We start from the raw sequence: 27,901 nt of genomic DNA on the forward strand, positions 1-27,901 counted from the left end.
CTTTCTTTCTTTCTTTCTTTCTTTCTTTCTTTCTTTCTTTCTTTCTTTCTTTCTTTCTTTCTATCTAAGTCAGGGTCTCTCTTTGTAGGCCTGGCTATCCTAGAACTCTGTATGTCAGTGTTGTTCTCAACTTTCCTAATGTTCTGGCCCTTTAATATAGTTCTTCATGTTATCCAACTATAAATTTATTTTGTTGCTACTTCATAACTGTAATTTTGCTACTGTTGAGAATCATAATGTAAATATCTGATAAACAGGATATTTGACACATGACTCCCAAGGGGGGTCATAGTCCACAGGTTGAGAGCCACTGCTCTATGTAGACCAGGCTGGTCTAATTCAAAGAAATCTACCTGTGGCTGCTGGGATTAAAGGCGCATGGACTATGTCCTGCTGATTTTGCATTCTCCACTTGTCTTTCACTCTTTTCCTTTTCCTGCCTTATGACAACAGCTAGAACTTCTCCTGTAGTGCTTAAAGTCGATGAAGGTAAGGGACAGTGTTCACTGACTCTTGGTCTTGTCAAGCAAAGCTTCAAGCCTCTCTCCATTGTCTCTGTGTTACTTGTAGGGATTTGATTTTTTAAGATGGTCTTTATCAAACTAAGGAATTTCTTCCTATTTCAAGTTTTCTGGGAGATGTTTTTGTTGTGTGTGTTTATTTGTTTGTTTAAATGATGAATGGCTGTTGGATTTGAAAACTGCCGTTGCTCTATGTATTGATACACTCAAGTGATTTCTGTTTCTTCAGTGAACTGTTGATGTGATTTATACATCAACTGACTTTTGAATGTGAATCATTCTTGCATATGTGAGATAAATCTCTCTTTGTGATGAGATGAAATTATTTTTTATACATTGACTTTGTGTGCCAATATTTTGTTGAGGATTTTGGCATTTATAAGAGATGGTGACCTGTACTTTCCCTGTATGGCTTTGTCTGCTTTTTATAGGAAATAGGGCTGGCCTTAGCACTAGATAAGGCCAACGTTCTTTCTGTTTTCATCTTTTGGGAAAGATTATAGAGGATTCACACAATTGTTTCTTTAAGTATTTAGTAAGATGCACCATTTGATCCTAGACCTTGTTTGGGAATGTTGTTAATTTATAATGTAAGCCTGTTAATAGATATTGGTCATGCAGACTGTCTCTATTCTTTAACTTTTGGTAGATTGTATTTTTAAAGGAATTAGTTCATTTCATTCAAATCATCAAATCTGTGGGTATAGAATTTCCCATAATCCCTCCATATTGTTCTTTTATGTCCATATGATAACGTTCCCCTGCCCGCTTCCTTCTTATTCTGCTTAGAAGTTTAACAGTTTCATTGATTTTTTTTACCTCCTAAGAACCAACTTCTGCTTTTGATTTTTCTCTTTTGATTTTATGTTTCCAATTTCATAAATTTCTATACTGATTTATATTTATGCTTACTTTGGATATGGTGTTACATTTTAGTTTTCTAACATGGAAGCTTAGGTTATTTTTCCTTCTAACTGTCAGTATCTTAAGTGTCTCTCTTAGTATTGCTTGTACTATCCTGCAGTTTTTAGAAGTTGTGCTTTCCTTTCCATTTAGTTTGAATGATTTTTAATTTCTCTTGCGATTTTCTCATTGAACCATGTAGTTTAGAATGTGCTTGCTTTCACAGTACTCCTTGACATAACTCAGTACTGCTTAATGGGCGGTGCTTCGGGAGCGCCTCTTGTTTCTTAGATTTGTGGTTCTCTGTTTCGCTGTTTGTTCAGTTGTATTACAGCCTTTGCATGTTAATCATGCAATTGTTGCAAATCCTATTCGATAATTTCAATATCTCTGCCAAACAGGAATCTGAATCTAATGACTGTTCTGTCCCTTCAGATTGTAGTTCTGTGGCTTTGTTCCTTCGTGTTGTGGTTTTGTCCCTTCAGATTGTGGTTCTGTGGTTCTGTCCCTTCAGATTGTGGTTCTGCCTTGTGTCATGCCTTGGAGTTTTCTTCTAAAATGTAAACACAGAAAAAGAAAGATCCTTTGTCCTGTAGAGGTGAGCTGTGGGGAGGGAACACTCTGGAGCGTTCTGCTGAGCTGTGTCTCCTTCCTCTGTCTTTTTCAAGTGCCCAGTTTGGGGTCTTACTTTTATTTCCCTATTTTCACACCCTTGGGTGCTATGGTATTAGGGAGGGAGACTGGAACCAAATATTTCCCCTCCCAGGTAGATTAAATTATGGTAAAATAATTTCTCCTGAGGGCAAGCCTCGTTAAGAACAGCAAATCTTGCATATTTTAAAGAGCCCTTTTTTTTCCTGCCTGCTGGAAGCAGAAAAGGATTTCTGTCTTCACTGTGAGGTTTTATCTTCTAGGGGTAAAACTTCCTGAGGTGTGTTGGTCCCCTGTGACTGGGACTTGTGACTTGTAACTCCAGCAAACCTCAGTTACCTTTCAGGACTTTGCATTGCTTTGCTGGGTTTTGTTTTCTTTATCTAGGTATTTGTTTTACAAAGGTTCAGCCAAGTAAGTTGTGATTCTCAGCATCCACTTGACTGTCTCCAGCGTTAGCCAGTGTTTGTCTCATGTCTTTGTTTCTTTGATTTTTTGAAAATGTGTTTTTTTAACTTACTCATTCTTATACTCATCAGATGGAATACTGACTTCTCCTTATATGGCATTGGAAAACAAAAGAAGTTCCCATTTCCTATGGTTTTCCATATTATTTTTATAGTTTTGAAGTTATATTTATCTCTAACAGTTTTGAATTAATTGTTATACCTCATATGGCATATGAGTTAATACATATGATACTAATATACATATAGTATAAAATTTCTCATAGTATTTCCTTTTTCTTAGTTCATTGTAAGGTATATATATAGTTACATCTTCTCCTTCATTCTTGATACTTGCAATTGACTTCTCTTCTTATATGCTTTCCACACCTTGGTGAACTTGGCCAGAAATACATTTGTTTTATTAGTACTAGCATTGTGAGTACTCATGTGCCATGTTTCTTTTTGTTTAAGATTTATTTATTTATTTTATGTATAAGTACACTGTAGCTGTCACCAGAAGAGGGCATCGGATCCCATTACAGATGATTGTGAGCCACCATGTGGTTGCTGGGATTTGAACTCAGGACCTCTGGAAGAGCAGTCAACGTTCTTAACCATTGAGCCATCTCACCAGCCCTGCCATGTTTCTTTTAAAGCCCTTCCCTTTTACTCCATTTACACATTTAACCTTACTATTTTTTATTGTTATTCTCTTTTACAGATAAATAAACGGAGGTAGATGTATATATTAGGAAACGTGCCAACAGTCTAACAGCCAGAGTGACAGAGGATGCAGGTCAAGTTTAGATAACTCAAAGTGTTTCTCAGGTCTTCTAGCACTTGGACACCTAGTGCTTGTAGGCTCCCTAGTCTGAGCTGCACTTAGGACCCTATGGCTGGACTTAGGACCCTATCCCTCATCTCTGGTTGACCTGATCACTTGACACCCATCCACCAGTAACACTTCGTAAGCTTCCCCTTCTGCTTGGTATAAACACCTCCAGGAGTCTGGATGCAATCACTGAATGTCCGGCACCCCTCTGGCACCCTTTGAGGTAGAGGTAGCTTCAGCCACAGTCTTTAAGGCTATGGCTGGCTCTCTTCACCTGAGCCCATCCTCTCACCACTGGAGCTGTAGTTCTGCACTTCCCTTAGGCCCTCCTGGACCACGGTGCCCCTATCTGCCCTTCGCTCACCTTCCCCTCCAGCTGCCTATCCCACAGCTCCTCTAGGCCCCTGTAGATTTTCCATGCAGTTTCCTTAGGCTCCACAGAGCTCCTGTGACCCTTTCTGCTCTGACTCCACAGCTGTAGCTGCTGCCTTAGGCCCTACTGGGCTCCTCCTACCCTTCCTGCCCTGACCCTGTCCCACCACCTCCTGCAGCTGTAACTCTGCAGCTGTCTTGGGCCCTACTGGGCTATTTCTACCCTTTCTACCACTCTCACTTTGGAACTGCCCTGTATATTCCACAACTTCTCTAGGCTCTTGTGGCTTTTGCGACTCCATTACTAAACCATTCTTGTGGACGAGACTCTCTATAAGAGCTCAGCTCTTGTTCTCACCTTCTGGCTTCTGAGAAAGTTCTGGTACTAGACACCAAGACTCTTCAGCTTAGCCACCTGTGAGTTGAGTTGTGGTGACAGTCCACTGACCAATCCAGTTTGGTCCTGGTTTTGTCCTCCCTGAGTCTGAGGATGCCCTTGACTACAGGCTATAGTGACATTACACTTCTCCATAGAAATGGTATCTTTCCTACCCTCTCATTCCCTTGAGATGCCTCTTAGAAAACCTCCATTGCTCTCTTAGAAAACCTCCGTTGTGAACCACCATGTGGTTGCTGGAAATTGAACTCAGGACCTCAAAAATGACAGCTCCTATCAGAATGGCAGCACCAAGACATCTCCCGGAAGCTGCAGGATTACAGCCTTGAACCATAAAGCAGTAGAAGACCAGGGAGAACAGTTCTGGAAGAACAGTTCTCTTAACCGCTGAGTGATCTTGCCAGTCTTTCTTCCTTTTCTTAATCCTGCTAATTATACTCGGCCTTATTAACTTCTTACCTAAAGTTCTCCAAAAACAAATTAAAAGATTTCTAATTGGACCTTTAACCAGTTATAATTACAGGATTACTGACCCCTAGCTACAGAGCCAGAGGCCTACAACACCCGATTATATCCTGAGAACAATGACCAAACTTTCCCCAAGGACCTCGATGCCCTGGATTAGCAGGAAGCAGTCTGAGAATAATGCTGCCCCTTTCAAAACCACCCACCCTTTCTAAGCTCTGATTGTTTGATAATAAACAAAGGGGAAGGGAATGTAGTCCCTAAGTGGCAGCCACAAAACCTATCAAAGTGGTGTCCAGTCCCTCCTGCCCACCTCAGCCTATGACCTCAGTAAGATGGCCCTACAAGAAGTGTCAAAAATGACAGCTCCTATCAAAATGGCATCACCAGGACATCTCCTCAGCCTTCTGTCATCACCGGAGCTGTACACATCTCCTTTCCTGCCTCAGCAAGAGCTGCCCTTCAAGAGCTGTCATGGTGGACCTTTCCTGCCTTAGCCTACTGCCATCATAAGGAGCTGTCCACCCATACACCCCAGCAGCCCCACAGAGATGGTACCTGAGCAAAAGCCTTCTGCAGCTAGGAAGGACTTCCCACCCTAACCCATGGGTCTAATACAGGGAAAGGGGTTGGGCTGCCAATCCCTAAGCAAGAAACCCACCAATCCTTAAGCTTCCCACAAAAAAACCACCAATCCCTGAACTCCCCAAGCTCAGGACCCGTAAATCCTCAATCTAAAAATTTCTACCCTAAAAAGATCCACCCCTTAGAAATCCTATATAAGCACTGGCCTTTGTCCAGTTCCCTGCTGCCCACTCCTGGGAGCAGAGTGCAGCCATCCCTGGATTTGTCCCTATACACCCTGGCCCCTCCAATAAATCTCTTCCATGAGATTTTCTGCCTGGTGTGACTCTCTTGTCAGAAGAAGCCAAGAAGAAAAGAAACAATGAAGAGAAGATGAGAAGGAGCTTCCTTTCAGGGCTATGTGGTTCCTGAGTTCCCGTGTTTCAGGATGCCCTTCTACTGGGACACCGTCTCACCTCAGATATATGTGGTTCCTAGGCCACTGTTACTCAAGATGCCCTTCTACTGGGACACTGTGCCACCTCAGAGCTGTTCTGGGCCCCCATGTGTCAGGATGCCCTTCCACTGGGATACCTTTTCCCTTCAGAGCTGTATGGTTTCTAGGTTTCCAAGTCCCAGGATGCCCTTCCATTCTAGCAGGAACACTGACAGATTGTTTACACAACTTGAGTACTTCTGAGGTCTTTTCATTTACTGCCCTGGTGCTGTCCATTTTGAGTGCAAATAGGAACCCTGACTATGTATTTTCCTTTGGAAAATAAGAGCTAACATAGCTTCCTTGTCTCCTCAGGTCTGACAGTGACAGCTGTAAAAGACTCAGGAGAATGGAATCTAGAAGCTGGGGCCTTGGTGCTTGCAGATGCTGGTCTCTGCTGTATTGACGAATTTAACAGCCTTAAAGAACATGACAGGACCAGCATCCATGAAGCAATGGAGCAACAAACCATAAGTGTTGCTAAGGCTGGGTAAGCATTTCTCTTCTGTAAAGCCTGTGGAAGTGGAGAGATTAGTCTGTGTAAAAGAAAATGAGAACCTTACTGGTATACTCAGGGTTTATCAACCATCCTCAAGTTCAGAGGTTTACTTATTAGAATGTAGGCATGTATAAGGAAATGAAAGTGAATTATTTTGAAAAAGAAAGGTTAAAAGTAAAGTATAAAAGCAGACTCTCTTAACTACTTTTATATTCTGTGACGAGACACCAGCATTTAACTGGGGACTTGCTTACAACTTCCGAGGCTTAGTCTGGAACATGGCAGGGAACATGGTGCCAGGCAGTCATGGCACTGGAAAAGTAGCCAAGATCCTCCAGCAGCCGGCAGAGAAAGAGAGCAAGACTGAGCCTGGAGTGGACTTTTGAAATCTCAGAACTCTGCCCCAGTCACACACCTCCCCCGTCAGGGCCACACCTCCTAATCCTCCCTGTCAACTGGCTTATGGGAGTCATCCTCATTCAAACTACCAAGTAAACTGACTTAGCTCATCCGGGGCAATTTATGGTGCTTTTTCAACACAGGACTCTACTTACTGTTCTCTATAAAAGTTGTGTGTGTCCTCAGGGCGTCTTAAGTATGGGGATTTTGAAAGATTAATGGAGTACAATAGAGATAAATTTAGTGAAATGTTTTCTAAGATTATACCTGGAAACCATAAAGCGTTAGAAGACCAGGGAGACAGGCTTCCTTTTACTGGTCAGTAGGAAATATTATTATGATGTAAATTCTTCTGAAAGCAGTCTATAGACTCCACACTGTTCCAGGCAGGATTCTAACCACTTGATAAACTGATTAGATTTTACAAAAAAAGGGCACAGAAGCTAGACTTACCAAAGCAAGTTTGAAAAAGGATAAATATGAATACCCATATGACCCAGCTATACCTTTCTTGGGTATATATATACACATATATATACATAAACAACTCATATACATTGAAGACAGTTATATACCATACTTATTGCTGCACTACTCAGTCTTTGGAAATGGAAGTCCATCAATAGATGAATGAAGAAACCTACATATACACAGTGGAATTTTATTTAGCCATAATGAAAAATGAATTATGACATTTACAGGAAAATGAATAAAACTGGAAATCATTATGTTAAACAAAATAAGCCATTATTTTGAAGGATAAATACCACATGTTTTTACTCATGAGGGAAGGGAGGAAGAAATCTTGCAGGAGTAGAAATGAAGGGAAGAGGAATGGAAGACATGTGACATGAAAGCAGAGGGAAGACACTGGCCAGCAGGAGGGACGAGACAGGAGGGGCGTGGCAGGAGGGATGTGACCAGGCAGTGAGGGAAGGAGACAGTTAGATCAAAGTGTAATTGTTGCATATATTTGAAAATAATGAAACCCATGACTTAGTATGCTAACTTAAAAGTATTTTTAAAAGAAATTTATATAAATGAAATAAATATGCTCGAACACTTTGATATGTATTTGCAAAAAAGGACCTGTACAAACATGGTTTTCAGCAGCTTTATCTCTCATCCCTCTGAACTGCAAACAGCTGGGGCTCATTACCAGATAGTGGATACACCGTGATACCTATGTAGAATGAAATACTACTAGCCACATATGGGAAGAGTCTAGCAGACTGTAGGTACATGAACCAACATGAATAAAAGCCTTATTCAGAGTGAAAGACACCAAGACAAAATTCCATCCACATGTGTGAAATGCTAGACAAGGTACAGCTAAGGCGAGCACAGGTCAGTGTGTACAGTAATAACACAGAAACTCACATCTGTGTTCCCAAATCACTCTGCCAGGTTTCTAAGCACTTTGCTCTTCCTGACTGGTAATGGTGTGTGAATGTAGCTCACAGCTTCTCTTTGGGCATTGTTAGGAAACCCACCTAGAATAATGCTACATAAGAAGAGACTGAAAGAAGGCATGGTGCCTAGATGCTGGGAGACTTACCCACAGTTGCCTTGTTACAGTGGAAACAATGTCTCCAAAAGGAAATAGTTGAAAGAGTAATTTTCAGGTTGGATTCATGTCTGTGTAGGAGAAAAGGACTCATCTTAGAGGATTAGCACCTTTTGTTGCTAAATTGTTTCTTCTGTTATCTACTTACCAGATACATAATATGTATACACTGTTGCCTAAGAAGCAGGTTGAACACTGTGTTTAATGAGTAGAGTTCCCTATGGCTGTGGTAATAGTTACTACACAGAGTATTTGTATTATGGTTTAAAGATTAAGTTCTTCATGTCTTTATGCTTTGTCTTGACTTCCTTGAGAGGTGACACTCACCACAACTGGTATTTTAGTGATCTGGCCCTTTTGCTTTTATTTATGAATTTTACTTGCAAAGTAAGTTTGCATATTTTATTTAAAGATTTTATAGGGATTGGAGACATAGCTAAGTGGCGAAGAGCATTAGCTACTCTTCCAGAGCACCCATGTCATGGCATACAATTGCCTGCAACTCCAGTCCCAGGGTATCTCAAGCTCTTTACTGACCTCCAAGGCATCACGTACATAGGTGATGCACAGACAAACATGCAGGCAAAACATCCATATGCTTCAAATAATAATTTAAAAATGTAAACGTTGTTGTGATTTACTGCATTCAAGGTTGATAGGATCAGTGTTCTCTCACTATCTGGCTCTTAGTCACTTGCTGTCGTGTGGTGATATTGTTGGTATTCTGCTCCCTCATAACCATTACTGGATTCATAAAGACATTTATACTATTTTATTCTTAGCATGAACTTTAAAAGACTTAATTCCTAGCATTGCATAGTATGCAGTTACATAAATATTGCATATTTGATTTCTATACATTGAAAAGGCTTCTTTTTCTTTACAAACTTAGTGACAATATTTATAATCACATTATGATAACAGAGCTGGAATTACTGTGCTCTATGAATTTAGTAAAGTGTTGCAGTCTGTTTTCTCGATTGGACAGATCCACATGTTGACAAGCATCCAAGAGGTTACTGGGTTTGATTCAGAACATTGTCTTCATAGTGAGTGCATGCTGACCTGAAATTATCAATTGGGCTTAACATTTCTCATACCTTAAAATTTTAAATTTCATTTAAAAACAGAACAGTTATAGAGTATGGGTTTAATCTCTTCAACCTTGAACTTTTAGATTTCACTTTTTCCATGCAGAGAAGTGACTTGAATTAAAAACTTAAAAGAATAACAGATGTTTCCAAGAGGCCAAACACTTTTTCTCCCAAGTTATTTTTTCCTTTCAATTATCTACAAAATCCCTGCCCTTCTCATCACTCAGAAGCAACCACTATTCAACATGGACAGCAGCAATGAACAACCCTTACTTAAAATAAGGCACATTTGAATTGTAGATATATTCTAGAAAAGTCAAAATGGTTATTGTAGATAGAAAAAGTTCCTGGCTCAAAGACAATGAGTGTTAGTAGAAGGCTAATCTACTGTGGTTTTGATCTTGTGGGACAGGCTTGACTTTCTTTGGTCTCTGTAACGCTCCATGAAGTGACTGTCAAGGCCTTTCTTTTATTGTTTAGTATTTTTTGTGACTACAATATAACTATGTCATTTCCCTCTTCCCTTTCTTCCCTGCAACCCCCTCATGTACACACACACACACACACCTACCTAAATACATAAATACATGTACATGTATGTTCTTGGGTCTGTGCATGTGATATTGGATGACTAGCTGGTGTACTCCTACTCTCAGTGTTCCTTGGTTGCCTACAGTTCTTTTTCAAGGGTCGAAGTCTCAGGAACTTTTCCCCTCCCATGTTGGCATGTCTACTAGTGCTGGCTTGGGCAGGTCATATTTAGGCAGCCATGTTGGCATAGCTGCTTCTGACACCAACATTCTCCTAACTTGAAGTGTGCATACGTCAACTTCTGACTCAGTACCTGCCTTACATCAATAGACAGAAGCTATAGCTACTGAAGTATAGTATTTTATTATTAAATATGGCCACATACACATAACCTAAACTTCCCATCTCAACCAGCGTTAAGTGTGTAGCTTAGATGTGCTATGCCTTTATATTGTCGTGCGTGTCTTTGCCGTCTAACCAATGTGCTCTTGGCCTAGATGAGATAATACTTAATGACTCTTCAAAATTATTTTTAAGTGTGCATATGAAGGTATTTATAGTATTCTCTATATTCTGCACTCAGTTTAGTCTCTAAAATAGCTTCATAATAATTGTGTCAACATCACTCTCTTATAAAGAAAAATGATATTCAGACTTTCTTTGAAGTTCTTTTGTGCTTTAAAAATCAATTCTGCAAAGGTTATATATTGTTGGAGTTTGGAAAAGCAGGTTGGCAATTGCTCAGACAATCCGTGTAAGGATTTGCTTCGTTTAGAGGCTGCAGATTCTTCCATCCAGGTCAGTTGGCTCTAGCTCCACTATTTCTAGGCCTGTGCTGGGCAGAACAGCCTGGCAACCTCATGGCATTCAAGAGGCAGGGGTCCCATGGAAGGGGCTCAGGAAAAGTCATTAGCCATGGAACTTGACCTCAGGAGCCCGCTGCTTCTGACTAGGTCCCTTTCTTGTATCCTGCTTTTTAACACTGTGTAAACCTTTACTTAGTCATTCCAGAGGGCTCTACTCCAGAATGGGCTATAGAGTTCTTCCCTCTAAACTCCTTTCCAACAAGTTCTGTTATCACATCGTTTTTATTTATTTTTATTTTTATGAGCTACTGAGTTTAATGAGGGTTGCATGTATTGGTGTAGGATCAGAACAAGTCTGATAGCATTTCTACATTTGAGCATTTCAAAGTAACTGAACAATTATTTCTAATTATTTTTCTAACTATAGTTCATAAAAAGCATAGATGGTATGTTAAAATAGGTAGCAAAAGTTGATTGCATAGCATAAACAATGCAAAGAATAATTACAAAAAATAAAGTATTGATTTCCATGTTCCTATGTAGTAATATCAACTTTTTGTATTGAATGAAGCCTCAACATTACTCTCCAAACACATTATAGATAATCAAGGAAATTAAATCCATGAAACAAACCCCATAAAAGTAAAATTAAAACTAAGAGCAAATACTATGAATGTCAATGCACACGCAAATAGAAAATAGACATTGGAAACCAGCACACCCAATTAACTGTAGGATTGTGAAAGTCTTCAAGTTTAGAGAAGGAAATTGTATGTAGGAATTCATGAGGTATTTAATGAGGTTTCTTAGAAGATAGCCTTTAGTGTGCCCTGTAGGGTGCATAATAAATTATGGGCTAACCTACAAATTGAACCATAGCTTATTCAGCTGTTGGCTGATTTCTTATAGAATATATACATAAATATGGTTTTACACTGTATAGTGAGATATAGAACACGATGTATTCTAGACAGAGTAAGTTCAGAAGCCAACATCAAGTTCCTATTTTTTTTGTAACCACAAGAATACAGTGGGCATATCCAGTTACTAGAATAATGAAGAGTAGAACATCCAGTGCTGGCCTGGCTATATTGAGGTTCCAGCTCCACTATTTGGTATTTGGGCATATATGTTGGTCATGTTTCTGCTGCTGTGATAGAACACTGAACAGAAGCAACTTGAGAGAAAGGGTTATGTCACCTTACAGTTATACTCCACATAAAGGAGACTAGGGGCTGGAAGTCAAGGCAGGAACTGAAGCAGAGGCCATGGAACACTGACTTGTTCCTCAGGGCTTGCTCAGTCTGCTTCCTTATACACCCCAGGACCACATGCCCAGGAATGCTACCACCCACAAAGGGCTGGACCCAACCACATCAAATCATTAATCAAGAAAGTCCTCCTCAGACATGTCAGTGGGCCAGTCTGGTGGGGGCATCTTGTCAATTGAGGTTCCTTCTTCTCAAATGATTCTAGCTGTGTCAAGTTAACAGAAAACCAAACTGGAAGCACAGATTACTCTGTTTTTCTAATACTAAACTGCCATTCTGTATCATAATTTGGATCGAGAGTTTGTTAAAGTAAATGTAAAATGCCAGTTGTATAACCCATTATCACCGTAGCCCCAAAAGTTCTTTCATTCCCAGTTTATTCCCTCATTCTCCTTAGTAGCTGAGCTTCCCTTCATGGAACCACGTTGGATACCTTGAAGAGAGCTTCGATAGCTGCTGTCATTCCTATTAAACATTTATGTCAGAATAGCCCAGGGTCCCTAAGCAGTTTATGACTTGGCATCTCTTGGGTCTAATGATGTCTCTCATCTGGTCTGCTCTTCCTCAGAAGCAGTTACAGGAAAGACTGTGGTATTATGCGCTTGGTGCATGGTCCAGCATGGGGCCTGTCCAGATACTTCTTGAGGACAAAAGATCACTTATGGAATATACCGAGAATGAGTCATGAGGCAAGTTCTGGGTAGCTGAAGTAGGCAATCAGAGAGAATGGCCTGATGGATTCCTTCTCCATAGGACTTGTCTGCTCTAAGGACACAGTTATGTATAGCTACCGATATCTAGGCTCTCAGTTCATCTCTGCAGTAGATTTTCCAACTTCTCCAGAAAATGATAGGTACTATTATTTATTCTCTGACTCTTTGTAGTTTTTACTTTCACTGTAGTTTTTACTTTCAAGGTGCTTTGGAGTTAGCAGCTAAGTGTGGCCCAGTGATTAGTGTTTCTCTGCCATCCACTTGGTAGTGAGAGCCAGTGGATACTCCCCTCAGGTTCACAGTAACTCATGTGTCCATTCTTCATACGTCTCACTGTGCATCACTGAATTGCTTAGGATGAAGTTGGATTTGTTTCAACAGTAGATCATCTAATATTTGGGGTTAACAGCTTCTTAGAATCTTAAATTCATTACCTCTAACTAGAACCCTGCTAACCTTCCTTATGCAAAACGTCAAGTAAATGCCAAATGCAAAACTCTTTAGAACAAAATTCTAGAGATATATGGCAAGATATAGTGTTAATTAGCAGCAGATATGGTTACATGTGAAAAGGATAACATAATCATGAATTCTACTAAAGACTAAACGTCCAGGCTCCTTTGATTATAGTCCTTTTGGAACACTTGTCTGTATTTTTCAGTTCAAGCACTTTTGAGTGTGATCCCATAAGGTGCAAGTCCGTGTTCTACAGCTGTCATTCTTACATTCTGGCCCTGTCTCTCAACATTGCAGGTCTTTGAGTAAGACAATTGGTACCTTTCTTACATCGTTTTCAAGATCTTGAAGATGCCTGGCTTTGCTCCCCCCTTTCTCATCTTTCATGCGACTAAGTTGTTTATTAGGAAAGTATTTTGATTTGAATTATGATCTTCCTTAAGGAAGATAGTGAAGACTACTTAGTTAGAATATATCCTGCCTACAAGGTTACAGGGAAATTTCTCAGATTTTTTTTAAACATCTCACTTCATATCTGCTAAAAGGTAATAATTCTTTTAAAAAATAGAACTATAGACTTAATTATTCCATTTATCTATACTTATTACCCAAATTGCCTTTTGAGTTCAGGCTAAACATTATATACTCTTTTACCATGGTGGGCACATACCTACATGGGCATATTATAGCCCACACATGTCCATTGTAATGCTTAAGAATGGAAAGGAACCAAAGTGATTTCTTCAGTGTAAAGGCTTATTACAATCAGAATGTAAACAAAGATAAAAAATACTCAGGATGCCTAGAGTTTACAAAACTGTAAATCATGTCAGTAACCATATAGAAGCTTCTCAGTAGATGTTGAAGAAGACCAACAATTTCATTCCTTGCGTGTGTTGCTTAAACTTAGAATCTTTGGGTAAAACATTGCCATATGGCCACATTACCCATACTAACTTACCTCAAACTCTTGGGCCCAAGGGCTCCTCCTGCTCCAGATGCTCAGATAGCTGGGGCAAGCATGTAGTACTGTTCTAGCTTTGGAACATGTTGCATGTGTGTGGATATGGTATGTATGCATCCGTATATTATAATGCCATCAGTGTGTTCTTTGCATAGCTTGATGGAATTTTTTTTAATTCCTACTTTGTGCTTAGCAGCTGTGTTTTTTAGCTGGGGTTCTCTTCATAGAAATGTGAGACAGCCTAGAAACCTTTATATGAGGTTTGCATCTCAAACTAGGTTAGGGGCTGGCACTTTTGCTGTTGTGTTTGCCATACTGAGAGGGTCTGGGGCATACTAGAAAAGGTTTCACTAGTCAAACATAGACGAAGTTAACTTCTCTAGCATGCAGCAGATTAACACATTAGGTAATTTGTTTCCTGTGTCAAACACTAATCCTTACACTGTGACAACCCTGCCATCATAACCTCATCTTAGCCTGAAACCTCCCAAGGGTCCCATCTCCCATTGCCTTCACACCAGGTATTAGGAAGTTAATGTGTGCGAAGATGGAAAAATAAAACTTACTGACTTTTTTTAAGGATACAATTCATTGTTAAATATAATCATGGTGTTATGGAGTTGTTTTTCAAACTCTTTCTCTTAGAGACCAAAATCATAACTCATTGACTCCCTGTTTTGCCTCCTGCTAAATCATACTTCTCAAGCTATGAATTTATCTACTCTAGATGCTTCATGTAAATAGAGTCATAGCATTTTCCTTACTTTGGTGCTCTGGAACCTATTTATTATTTGTAGCATGTATTGGAACTCCACAAAGATGAGTATCTGTTCTGTGTACATGTGGGTTGGTTTTGTTCCTCAGCAGTTATGTCCAGTGCTGCCAGAGGTGTGGAGTGGCATATGCCTGCTAATGTCATTTAAGTGGAGGATTTTGTAGTCTAATCACGTTATACAATTCAGGTAGTTTTCTGGACCTTTATTGTTCAGAGGAGTTTATCATAATTTTTCTAAACCTCAAATTTCTTTGCTGTCTTTGTCATTTATTCCTCCCTGTGACCTGGCCAGCTCTTTTTTTTTTTTTCTTGTCTTTTTCTTTTTGTATCAAGTACCCTTAGTATTATTTGTCCCTTCACTTTCCCTTATATATATTTTAATTTAATTTAATTTTGTTTTACTTATTCACTTTACATCACACTCACTGACCCCTCCCAGTCACCCCTTCCTACAATCCTTCCCCTATCCCACCTCCCCTTCACCTCTAGGGAGTGAGGCCTCCTGGGTATCCCCTAACCCTGACACTTCAAGTCTCTTGGGGACTAGACGCTTCCTCTCCCACTGAGGCCAGATAGGGAAGCCCAGTTAGTAGAACATATCTCGCGTATAGGCAACAGCTTTTGGGATAGCCCCCTCTCCAGTTGTACAGGACACACATGAAGGTCACGTTACATGTCTGCTACACATGAGTGGGAAGGCCTAGGTCCAGCACATGTATGTTCTTAGGTTGGTTGTTCACACTCTGAAAGCCCCTAGGGTCCAGGTTAGTTGACTCTATTTGTCTTCCTGTGGAGTTCCTACCCCCTCATGGGCCAAAATCCTTCCTCCTATTCTTCCATAAGAGTCCCCAAGCTCCATCCACTGTGTGGCTGTGGGTGTCTGCATCTGTCTGAGTCAGCTGCTGGGTTGAGCCTCTCAGAGGACAACATACTCCTGTATGCAAGCATAACACAGTATCATTAATAGTTGGGCCAGTTATTGGTTGGCCATTCTCTCAGTCTCTGCTCCCTCCCCATGCCTGCATTTCTTGTAGACAGGATAAATTTGGGGTTGAAAGTTTTGTGGGTGGGTTAGTGTCGCTGTTGCTCCACTGGGGTTACACAGGAAGTGGCCTCTTCAGGTTCCATATCCCCAAAATAGTGAGTCACAGCTAAGGTCACGACCATTGATTCTTGGGCACCTTCATTATCCCAGGATGCTGTCTCATCCTGGAGATGCCTCCACCTCCTTGCCCCTGTCAGTTGCAGGTTTTCATTCATTTTCATGGCCATCTAGCCTTCTTTCCTGTCCTTTTTCACCCCTGATCCTGAGCCCCCTCCAACCCTTCATGCTCCTTCCCTCCCAATCCCCTCCCTCCATCTGCCTCTTATTTTATTCCCCCGCTAAGTGAGAGTCAAGCTTCCTTGCTTGGACCTTCCTTCTTGGTTAGCTTCTTAACCTTCCTTTCTTATGATAAGTGAGGGTAGCATCCCTAAGGATGGCCAGTGTATAGGAGGTGTTAGGAGGAGCCAGTGTTACACAGAAGTACTAAGACTGAATTTCAAGCTCTTATGATCTACCAGTTTGGCACATAAATTGTAAAAGGTGGACCATCCAGTTGTTGTCTCTTCCAAGTTTTAAAGGGGGCTGAGATTTTGGTTAAAGTGACTTGTCTGTCTTTGTTCTATTCAGAGAGTGGCTTTTTGGGCCATTTGCTACAACTGAAATTTTTTCAAACACTTGCAGCCTCAGGGAATGAAGTAATTGCTAGAGATACCTGGAAATAGAATGGAAATGAACAAATGTAGCACAGATTGGCTGATGTCACAGGACTGTGACTTCTGAGAGGCAGGTAGGTATCCCACTCTAAAAATGGTCATCAAGTACGGAGCTCCCATTCATAGATGAAAGTGTCACACTTCTGCTATTAGTCAATGTGGCACATTTTTGAGGATTAATTAGCTTTAAGCTGATATCTAAATTAAGCCACAGTCTGCTGGGGGCCAGCTCCAACAGGTCTTGGTTCTTCTTGAGGCAGTGGAGGGGGAAGAGTGTTGGTGGAGATAATATTTGGTCTTATCAGAAATTTAGGGTTAATATATAATAATAAAACGTTTACCTGCCTTAAGTGCAGTAAGTCACTTTGCTGCAGTAGCTGACCTGCCTGTCGTCTGAGTTCCTCTGAGGCCAGAAACTGTTTAGCAGAGGATAAGTGAAAAGATTTATTGTTGGTGCTCCTTTCTCTGGTGAATCAGCCAGAAATCCCTCTGGCGAAGCTGGTTGACTCTTTGTGGACCAGAGGAAGGAAGGGAAAAGAATTAAGATGCTGTGTACAGGCAAATATGCACAGACACATACTTTCAATCCTTCATACACTCATACACTGGCTGGGCCCAACCATCTGTCACAATCAACTCCATAAGTATTTATGCATGCTTCCACATATACACAAATACCCTATACACAAACATGTAGACAAACAGACGTACACATTTGGATGGATGGGTGGATGGATGGATGGATGGATGGATGGATGGATGGATGGGGCAAAGTTCCCGAAGTCAAACCATTCAACCAACAACTTTATTTCTTTTCCCTGGTCTTTTTATACACACTTAGAAAAAAGTTCTTTAGAAAATTACCTCAGAGATATAAAATGTTTCATAAAATATGAGTTAGGGAAGGGTTCAAAGCAGTGTTTCATTACAATATGCTAATTAATAATAATTCAATAATTAATTAATAATTCAAAGAAGCAGGTTTTACATGGCCTTACCTTATCATAGTGTACGCCTGGGACTTTATCATTAGACCTAAATATGTTTCCTTGAGCTCAATTGTCTCAAATCTGTTTCTCTTTTTACTGTGATTATGAAAGCTCATTGTCGCCTGGCGGTGGTGGCGCACGCCTTTAATCCCAGCACTTGGGAGGCAGAGGCAGGTGGCTTTCTCAGTTCCAGGCCAGCCTGGTCTACAGAGTGAGTTCCAGGACAGCCAGGGCTACACAGAGAAACCCTGTCTCGAAAAACAAAACAAAACAAAAAACAAAAAAAACCACCCAAAAAAAGAAAGCTCATTGTATTTTTTATTATGCTGCCTTTACTTACTATTCTGAGGAATGGGTACATTCTATTCTTGATTATAACTTTATTACATTTTTCTGGCAACTAAGACCATCTCTAAAAACCTTCTTCCTAAAGTTATTTGAAGCAAATCAAGAATTCTATAGAATTATTATCTATTTGTCTATATAGCATCACTGTAAGATAATATATCTTCATCGTTCTGCAGAGATCGTCTTAAAGGGTGAGCCAATACCTAGTGATAGTTATGTATTTAACAATAACAGGAAAAGCATATTAATAGCAGGAATCTTTCCTAAAATGAATTTCTTCTAGGCCTTGCCTATTGGAGAAAATCAGAAGTGGCTTTTACTAGGAGGCAGACTCATCTCAGGATGATCACTTGTTAGGTTCTCCTATGATGGCTCCTGACGACAATCTATTCCTGTGCCTCCACTGCCTTGCTTATGACTTTGTGTCCCTTTTACCAGACATAATATTCATTATGCTAGCATCCCACCCTTCTCTGAGTGTTCCTTTCTGTTCAGTCTCTCTTCCAAGTCCTTCATAATTACTCCTCAGAGCTCCATGTTAAAGTGATCCAGACTTCTTCTTGAGTTCATTTTCCTTCTCCATTCTTTTCCTTCATATATAGAATAATCAAAACAAAGCCAGGTAAGGTGGTTCGTGTCTCTAGTCCTAGCACATTAGAAAATCTAAAGCCGGAAGATCCTGAGTATGAGTTTAAAGCTCACATGGGTTACATACTAAAGGTCAAGATGGTGCTGTACCAGGGGTGGGGTTGGATGGGTTGGGGGATATTCTTGGTGTCAACTTCACTAGATCTAGAACCTAAGTGTCTGGGTACACCTGTGAGAGTATTTTTAATTAAATCATTTTTGAAGGAGGAGATCCACCTTTATTCTAGCCCACAGCTTCTGGTGGCAGCCTATATTAAAGACAGAGACAAAGGAAGTTCATTGCTCTTTGCCTGCTTGTTCTCACTCTGGTTGGCAAGTCTATTTCTTCACTGACATTAGAGCCTACTTATTTGGTATTCTGGTGTATACTAAAGAGCAGTTGAGACGTCCAGCCGTGTAGACTGAATAACTACTGGGCTCTTGAAGTTTCCTTTGGTAGACGGCCATTGTTGGACTAAAAAGACCAAAGCCTGTAAGCCACACTAGTAAACTGCATATTATTCTTATTCTCTCTCTCTCTCTCTCTCTCTCTCTCTCTCTCTCTCTCTCTCTCTCTACACACACACACACACACACACACACACACACACACACACACACACACATATATATATTCCTTTAGAGAACCCTGGCTAATACAGATTTATAGGTAGATGGAGGAATGACAGATGATAGATAGATAGATAGATAGATAGATAGATAGATAGATAGATAGATAGATAGATAGAGTAGACAGACAGACAGAGACAGACAGATGAAAAAGGAAAACAGAATAGCCAAATGCCTAGGAAGTTTCTGGTTCAACCATTTCCCAGCATCATCCTCTCCCGTCCTCCATGATACATATACCTTTCCAGTTAATATCCAGATGAATTGAGGGGTCTAGTTCAAAAGCTGCTTCATCTCATTTCTCAATTATCTTCTTCATCTAGGTAAGTAAATACATGCTGCCTTATGTCCACTGTAGCTTTAATCATAGAGAATCTCCTGTATGCTGCCTTGCATTAGATTCTAGCCTGTCAAGTGCAAACTCCTTAGGTATGGTATCCACATTTGCTGTGATGTGTGTGCCTCTTATAACATAGAGGGTCCTGTCCACTGCAGCTGCGGCGGCATAGAGGTGTTTATGGAACAATTCTCTCCAAGACACTCGTTCCAGTTCATTTTGTTTGAACCTGGTGTTTGTGGTAACCTCTTCTATCGCTCCATATTCTTTCACAGAAGTTCCTCTAGGTTTTCAAGGGACAATTACAGTTTCACTGTATTAACAAGTGTTATCCTGCTTGTTTGAATCACAGTCAATGAATTTTTCCCTTTATCTTGGTAGCCTTGTTTGTAAGCTGAACACAAGGACCACCATCCTAGCAGCAACTAACCCCAAAGGCCAATACGACCCCCAGGAGTCTGTGTCTGTGAACATTGCCCTTGGCAGCCCACTCTTAAGTCGATTTGACCTCATCTTGGTTTTGCTCGACACTAGGAATGAAGACTGGGATCGTATCATTTCTTCCTTTATCTTAGAAAATAAAGGTAGGTGAAGACAAATGAGTGACTCACTGTGACACGGAAAGATTAGACCTAAGCTAAGGACGTGTCCCTTGAGTTAAATACTCAAGATGTCTGTGTTGACAGGTAGTAGATGCTTAGACAGAGGCAGCTGAGAAGCCAGAGAGTGGCCTACAGAGTCATAGCATAAGGGAAAGTGCCTTTCTCCACCTCCACTGTGAGGGTATAGTTGACATATGTGTGTGTATGTGTATATATGTGTATACATGTGTATACATGTACATGTATGTATACATATCATATACATACATATCCTTTTTGATAGGAGACATCCTTGTGATATTACTATTTTTGCACAGAGAAAACTGGAGTGAATGAAGTAGAAATCCATAAATGTTATTTTTTTCAAGTTAGACCCATTCAAGTCCTTTCTACTATAATTATTTGGAATTATTGTGAATAATTTTTACTCTGGGTATGGGGAGCTTCTTTTTATTGTTTTACATCATAAAACAGCTTATTCTGGAATTTCATGCTACAAGGAGAATAGGTTCAGTGGAAAAACCTAAAGCTTATCTTTTAAAACTGTGTGTAGGAGCTGGTGTGGTGGTGTAGACATTTGCATAGTGAGTTTCAGGACATCTAAGAATATTTATGTGGAGAGACTCTGTCTCAAAAAAACCACAGATAGATACATATGTACATAAGTAGATACATAGATAAATAGATATTAAATCTTGTATAGGAATGTTGGGAATCTAAAATTCCCAAATTATGATGTTTTCTAATTCCTTTTAGTTTACTGATCTCATGTCTGCTGTACACAGGTTATCCAAGCAAATCAGAGAATCTGTGGAGCATGGAGAAGATGAAAACCTACTTCTGCCTCATTCGGAATCTCCACCCCACACTGTCTGATGTGAGCAATCAAGTACTCCTCCGATACTACCAAATGCAAAGGCAGAGTGATTCCCGGAATGCAGCCCGGACAACCATCCGCCTGCTGGAAAGCTTGATCCGATTAGCAGAAGGTCCATTTCATTTTACAAATGATGTTTTTATTGAGCGCCTTGTTTAAACAAGGCACGCACCACTCATTGAGAGACGATAAGAGTAATCCGCACTCTGAGATAATCATGATCACTTAAGAAGTAAAGGCTTGAGGAGTCAGGAGATGGGCTAGCCAGCTTAGCTGATAAGAGAGCTTGGCCCCAGCCTAGTGACCTGAGCTTGATCCCTTGTCTTACACTTGTCAAGTAACCTAGTTTCTGGAGATCCGATGCCCTCCTGGCCTTTGTGGGCACCTGCATACTTGCAGTGTACACATACATGAGAGCACACATGCACATTTTAAAATAATAAACATATTTTAAACTTTATAAATTAAAAGTAAGGCTCCTTAGCCCTCAGACCAGCATGCTTCTGAGGATAAAGAACGATTATGGTGTAAGTCTTTGTGCCATTTCTGGACCTCCCACAATGTAAGCGATTATTCATTTAGAAAGCCTTCTTTGTGGTGCTGGTTCTCAGGAACAGCAGGTACTTACTGCTGGGCATGAGGTCAGCCTTAACCGTGGTTTATACCCAATAAGACTTCTTGGAGAAAAGCTGATTTCTTTTCGGTTTTAGTGGTTATCCATTGAAGACAGCTTCTGTGTTAGGGATGGGAGCTCGTGTCCACACCATCTCTCATAGATGAGACGCCATCTGGCTTGTACCTGTATTGGCCCTGTACATGCTATCACAGCCTCTATGAGGTTATACTTGTGTCAGTCCTGTTGTGTGGAGGAAATGCCATTTCCTTGGTGCCTTCTGTCTGTCCCCACCTGCTCTTTATAATCTTTATACCTCGTCTTCCCCATAGTTCCGTGAGCCCTGAAGGGAAGAGTTTGGTGAACACATCCCATTCAGGACTAGGTGTTCACAGGTCTCTCACCCTCTACATATGGTCTAGTTGTCATCTCTGGATCTGTTCCCATCTACTTTAATAGAAGCTTTTCTGACAATGGCTGAGCAAGTTGGTGATCTATGAGGCAGAATATCATTAGGAGTTCATATATGTTAAATATAAGTTCTTATATATTAAATCATCCTATATTTAATACAGAATAATAGCATTCCATTTTCCCCTAAGTCCATGGCCTACCTAGTCAACCAAGCAGTGTCAGGCATGAGTTATATCTTATGGAGTGGACCTTAAATCCAATCAGATACTTGTTGGTTGCTCTCACAACTTTTGTACCACTATTGCACCAGTATATTATGCAATCAGGTTACTATTCCTATTAGATTATTCAGTCTACCATTGTAGATTGAAGGATTTATAGATGTGTCTGTCTTTCTCCTCTGGGTAGTTGGCAGAGTACTTCCAGTACCATCAACACCAGTCAGTTGGGGTGAAGGCTCTAACTAGGCACAAATTGGACCTCTTCCTGTTCAATGAATATCTAGGTGTTGTCGTCAGCAATTAGAGCCTTACAATCAATTTGTGGAGAGTAACCAACAGCCTTGATGATAGCCTGAGTTGCTTGGGTGGTTCCATAGGGTGCCTTTGGCCAACAGCTCAATTAATTGGATGTAACCCATTTCTGGCACTGATTGTTCCACTTGATGGTGAGAAAAGTCTAATTGAGGCTTTGTCACCCTGTTTTTTTGGTGATTCCACTTAGATTTCTTTCATGTACATATATATTTAAGAAACTTCTATTGTAGTAAGTTTCCATATGACCACTCAAATGGTCCTTAGTTGTAGCTGTCCCTCCCTGCATTCCATATTCTCTCCTTATGCCCTCTTCTGTCCACTCCTTTGTTTAATCCTCCCAACCAATCCAATACCCTGACTATCCATATTCTATTTCCTATTCCTTGGGAGATCCTTCCCTTACTCTATAGCTAAACTCTGTGGTTATACCAAGTATAGTGTGCATATTGAAGGCTTAAAGGCTGACATCTATGTATAAGAGAATATACCATATTTGTCTTTATGGATCTTAGTTTGCTCACTCAGGATGATTGGGGTTTTTTTTATTATTATTATTCACATTTACCTGTGAATTTCATGATTTCTTTTTTTTTTTTTTTTTTTTTTTTTTTTTTGGTTTTTCAAGACAGGGTTTCTCTGTGTAGTTCTGGCTGTCCTGGAACTCACTTGGTAGACCAGGCTGGCCTCGAACTCAGAAATCCGCCTGCCTCTGCCTCCCAAGTGCTGGGATTAAAGGCGTGCGCCACCACCGCCCGGCATGATTTCTTTTTTTAATAGAGGAGTAATATTACATTGTATAAATATACCACATTTTCATTATCTGTTCGTCTGTTGACAGGCATCTAGGCTGCTCCCAGTTTCTGGGTATCATGAATAGCCAGCAATGAAGAGCTTGCAATCCGAGCTATGAGCACGGATGAGCAAGTGTCCAAGTGTTCCTCAGCCTCAGTGTTTCATCTTTTGACTACTCTCTGTTTAGCTCTGTACCCATTTATTTTATAACTTACTTAATTTTATGCCCATTGGTGTGAGGGTGTCAGATCCCCTGGAAATGGAGTTACAGACAGTTGTAACTGCCAAGTGGGTGCTGGGAATTGAACCTGGGTTCTCTGGAAGAGCAGCCAGCACTCTTAACCACTGAGAAATCTCTCTCCAGCCCCTCCTCTCTTTTTCTAATGATTTTTTTTTTTTGTATTTTATTTGTTGGTTGGTTGGTTGGTTGGTTGGTTGGTTGGTTGGTTGGTTGGTTTTTCAAGACAGGTTTCTATGTGTAGCCTTGGCTGTCTGTCCTAGAACTTAAGTGTTGACCAGGCTGGCCTCAAACTCAGAGATCCACCTGCCTTCCTCCTGAGTGCTGAGATTAAAGACATTAGCCAGTGCACCTGATTTCTGTATCCCACTTTTTAGCTGGTTATTTTCTTCATGTCTAGCTTTTTTTATTTTTTTTTTATATTTTAGATAGTATCCCTCTAATGGATATGTAATTGGTAAAGATCATTTCCCTTTGTGTGGCCTGTCACTTTTTCCACATGCTAGTGTTCTTTGTCATGCAGAAGCTTTTTGGTTTCATGAGGTCCTAATTTATTGACTATTAGATCTTAGTGTCTGTGCTGTTGAATTACCCACTATCACTGTGCAAGGATCAATATGTCATTTTAGCTGTAGTAGTATTTCTTTTATAAACTTGGCTGCCCTTATCTTTGGTACATAAATATTTAGATTTCCAATATTCTCTTGGTGGATTTTTTTCCTTTGATGAGTATGTAGTGTCTTTTTCGCTCTATTTTGATTATTTTGGGTTTGAAGATTGTTTTGTCGGGTAATAAAATGGCTGTACCAGTTTGCTTCTTGGGTGTGTTTGCTTGGGATGTCTTTTTGCATCATTTTACCCTGAGGCGATATTTGTCCTTGATGGTAAGGTGTGTTTCTTGGATGTGACAGAAAGATAGATCCTGTTTTCTAATCCAATCTGTTAGCCTGTGTCTTTTTGTTGGGAAATTGAGACCATAAATATTAAGAGATATCAATGAGCAGCATTTATTGATTAGTTATTTTGTTGTGGTAATGTGAGTTTTTTCTCCTTTTTTGATTTGCTGGACTGCAGTTATTTAATCCTTGTGTTTTCTTGAGTATGATTAACCTCGTTAGAGTGAAATTTTCCTTCTAGCACCTTCTATTCTTATTGTTTGTAGATTTGGTCTTTTCATGGTGTTCCAGGTTTTGTACCTGGATTTCTTTATATTAGTATTTAACATTTTCTTTGACTGAGGTATCCATTCTTTCTACCTTGTCCTCAACACTGGAGATTTTTTTTCCATGTCTTGTACTCTGTTGATAAGGCTTTTTTTGTTTGACTTCCTAAATCTTTCATTTCCAGTTTTATCTCATTTTGAGATTTTGTTTTGTTTTCAGTGAGTCTATTTCTTTGTTAAATTATATGTCATGTCATGAATTTTTTTCATTATATCATTCCACTGTGTTTTCGCAGACTTCATTAAGGGAGTTGTTCATATCCTTTTTAGGGTCCTTGAACATATTCATAATAACTATTTTGAAGGCCTCATTCCTCATGACCTTCTGTCATAACTTTACTGGGTTCTGGTGGAGGCCTATTGTCTTGGATGTTATTAATTATGTTTTTGTGCTGTAATCTGGGCACCTGGGGTTGGGATGATTGTGACACTAGATGTTGATATCTGGTCTTACCTTTGTTGGCCTCTTTCTGGCCTTTTCTGTTGGCCTCTCTGCATCTTAGGAAAGTGTGTTGCTATGGGTTGACTGGTAGAGGGTCCTTATGCATATCACCGGGTGGCAGAGAGTAATAGGGGTGGGCTAGGAGAAAAGGTTAAGAGTGACTTCAGGAAAGACCTAAGGGAAACCTGTTAATACTTAGGATTGGGGGCCACTGGGAGTTGGAGATTTGGTAGAAAGAGGAGATCCCACAAGTATGTTGTAGTAAGGAGGTAAAGAATTATATGGGGAGAGAGGTGAAAAGTCTGTGAGAAGCGTAGGATCTAAATCTAGAGTCGGAGTCTTCAGTGAATGGAACTGGGGGAGCCCAGAGTCTGAACCTGGAGATGCAGTGTCCATGAAGGGAGTTGAGGTGGAAGGAGGTGCATCTGTAAGCAGGTTGTTACAAGCTGAGGATGGGAATGGAGAGATGGTAACGGAGGGCAGGAAGGACATTGTAATTCACCTACCTGAGTTCCCGCTGGTGTGGCCATTGGGCTCCAGGGTAAAAAGTATGTCTCGATATTGGGGGCTGACAGGAAAGAATAGGCTAAGAAGATGGGGTCTGGAGCAATATCCAGGGAGGAGGAAAGCTGGGCCCACTCCAAGGTTTGGTGGAATTCCCCAGGGTTGGAGATGGGGTGGAAAGACAGGCCTCCACAAGCAGTCTGCTACAGAGCTAGGGATGAGACTGCAGAGGCAGTAATGGAGGACCAGGAAAGAGGTGAATACTGCCTACCTGAATCCCAGCCAGGTGTGGCCGCTGGCTTCCCAGGTACAAAGTGTTGCTAGCTATAATAGGTGGCTGACACCAAGGGCTGGGGTGAGGGAGGAAAGCTGAGTCCACAGTGAGTGTCCTTGGAGTCCAGAGAAGGAACTACAGTGGGAGGGAGGTCAGGCTCTCCAAGCTGCTGCATGGCTGGGGATAAGACTAGAAAACTTGTAATGGGGACAGAAAGGAGAGTAAAACGCACCTACCCAATTCCCAGTGCCTCACGCCTGTTCTTATAACCAAATCAGCACCACGTACTCCATCCTCTCCCAAAGGCTTCAGGCCAACATACAGAGGCAGCTAATGTCCAGCTCTCTGTCTGTTGTTTTTTTTTTTGAGATTTATTTATTTTTATTTATTTGAATACACTGTCGCTGTCTTCAGACACACTAGAAGAGGCCATCACATCCCATTACAGGTGGTTGTGAGCCACCATATGGGTGCTGGAAATTGAATTCAGGACCTCTGGAAGAGTAACCAATGCTCTTAACCACTGAGCCACCTCTCCAGTCCTAATCTCTGTCTCTTACAGCATTTATAGTTTACCAATGTTCAAATTAACAACAGTCACATGAATTGAATGTAACAAATCATGAAATCATGAAAACTTAATAAAAATTCCACAAAACAAATGAACCTCATTTTATTCGAGAATTTATAGCTAATATTCTGGCAAGAAGTATCTAAAATTCTTGCTTGCTCGATTGGTGTTTTAAAAAGCTCATAAATCATAGATAAAAGAGGTGCCAGAGGTGAGAAATGAGTTTTAATTTTGTGTATTTATATGAGAGTAAAAAATGGAGAATCAAAGTTTCTGAATAGTAAATGGATGTTTTTACAGTGCCTTTCTTTGCTAGAGTCTAGAATGTTCTTGTATAAATACACAAATTGCCTGGACTGTGAAGACTTAGGCCCCTTATGGAGAAATTACTCTGAAGGTAGTTGCCTGTTCTAGTAAAATTAACTGACGATTAATTTAGTTCATCCATAAAATGCAAGTTTAGAGGGCAGAGAAATCAAAGATTACGTCTCTCATGCCGGGCAATCCTAACAGTGACTTGCTATCTTAGCTCATGCTCGCCTGATGTTCCGAAATACCGTGACTCTGGAAGATGCGATCACAGTGGTGTCCGTGATGGAATCCTCAATGCAGGTGAGGATACTGTGTTCACCCTAATTACAACATCTTTTTAAAATGGCACTTTATTAATGTACTAAGAGTTGTAAAAATGATCAAATTTGCTTCCTGGAAAGATTCAAAAGCAATTGTGTCAAAAAAGAAGAGCTGTTTCGGACAGAGATCTTCACTCTGCCACTGTCGTTGCCTGTAAATTGGGAAGAAGGGGGTCTCAATATTTTCCTTTCTCAGCAAGCTTAAGGGAATGCATGCTCTCAGTAGTGACAGGTGGCTTCCTGGCACAGTGGTCACCCACTGCCCTGTAGGAGAAGGGAGGGCTGTAGAAATTAGAAAGGGCTCTGTGATGGTGATGCCCAGGATGAGAGCAGAGCGAGCTGGAACCAGTGTGCTTCCCAGTGTGTTCGTTCTCTTGTGCAACTTAATCTGTGACTGTTCCTGGTGTTTTCTTGCCCCTCAGGGAGGTGCACTACTAGGAGGTGTGAATGCTCTTCACACCTCCTTCCCTGAAAGCCCACGGGCACAGTACCGGAAGCAGTGTGAACTCATTCTGGAAAAGCTGGAACTCCAGAGCCTCTTGCAGGAAGAACTTAGAAGACTTGAACGGTAAGGAGGGAAAGGAAGGCACATGGAGGAAGATGCTTCTCTGGCAGCTAGTGAGACAAAGCATACAGTTAGAAGGAAACTGCCAGGCATCCTGTCAGTTCCACTGACATCCACTGGGGTTGCTGACTGCATTAAGACAAGCCCTTGAGAATCCTTGTTTTGTTTTGTTTTGTTTTGTTTTGTTTTGTTTTGTTTTGTTTTG

The 27,901-nt window shown here is 40.6% G+C and overlaps 1 protein-coding gene across 1 annotated transcript in view; it reads left to right on the forward strand.

Annotated features, from left to right (window-relative positions):
• Mcm9 (minichromosome maintenance 9 homologous recombination repair factor) overlaps nt 1–27,901 on the forward strand; it is an 82,377-nt gene that overhangs the window by 49,920 nt on the left and 4,556 nt on the right. Inside the window, exons 8-12 of the mRNA XM_028772586.1 lie at nt 5,966–6,140; nt 19,796–19,998; nt 20,802–21,005; nt 27,029–27,111; nt 27,554–27,699. Coding sequence (XP_028628419.1) covers nt 5,966–6,140; nt 19,796–19,998; nt 20,802–21,005; nt 27,029–27,111; nt 27,554–27,699 — 811 coding nt within the window. The remainder of the gene's footprint in view (nt 1–5,965; nt 6,141–19,795; nt 19,999–20,801; nt 21,006–27,028; nt 27,112–27,553; nt 27,700–27,901) is intronic.

The sequence above is a fragment of the Grammomys surdaster genome, unplaced genomic scaffold (assembly GCF_004785775.1).
Source record: "Grammomys surdaster isolate TR1022 unplaced genomic scaffold, NIH_TR_1.0 215, whole genome shotgun sequence".
NCBI lineage: Eukaryota > Metazoa > Chordata > Mammalia > Rodentia > Muridae > Grammomys > Grammomys surdaster.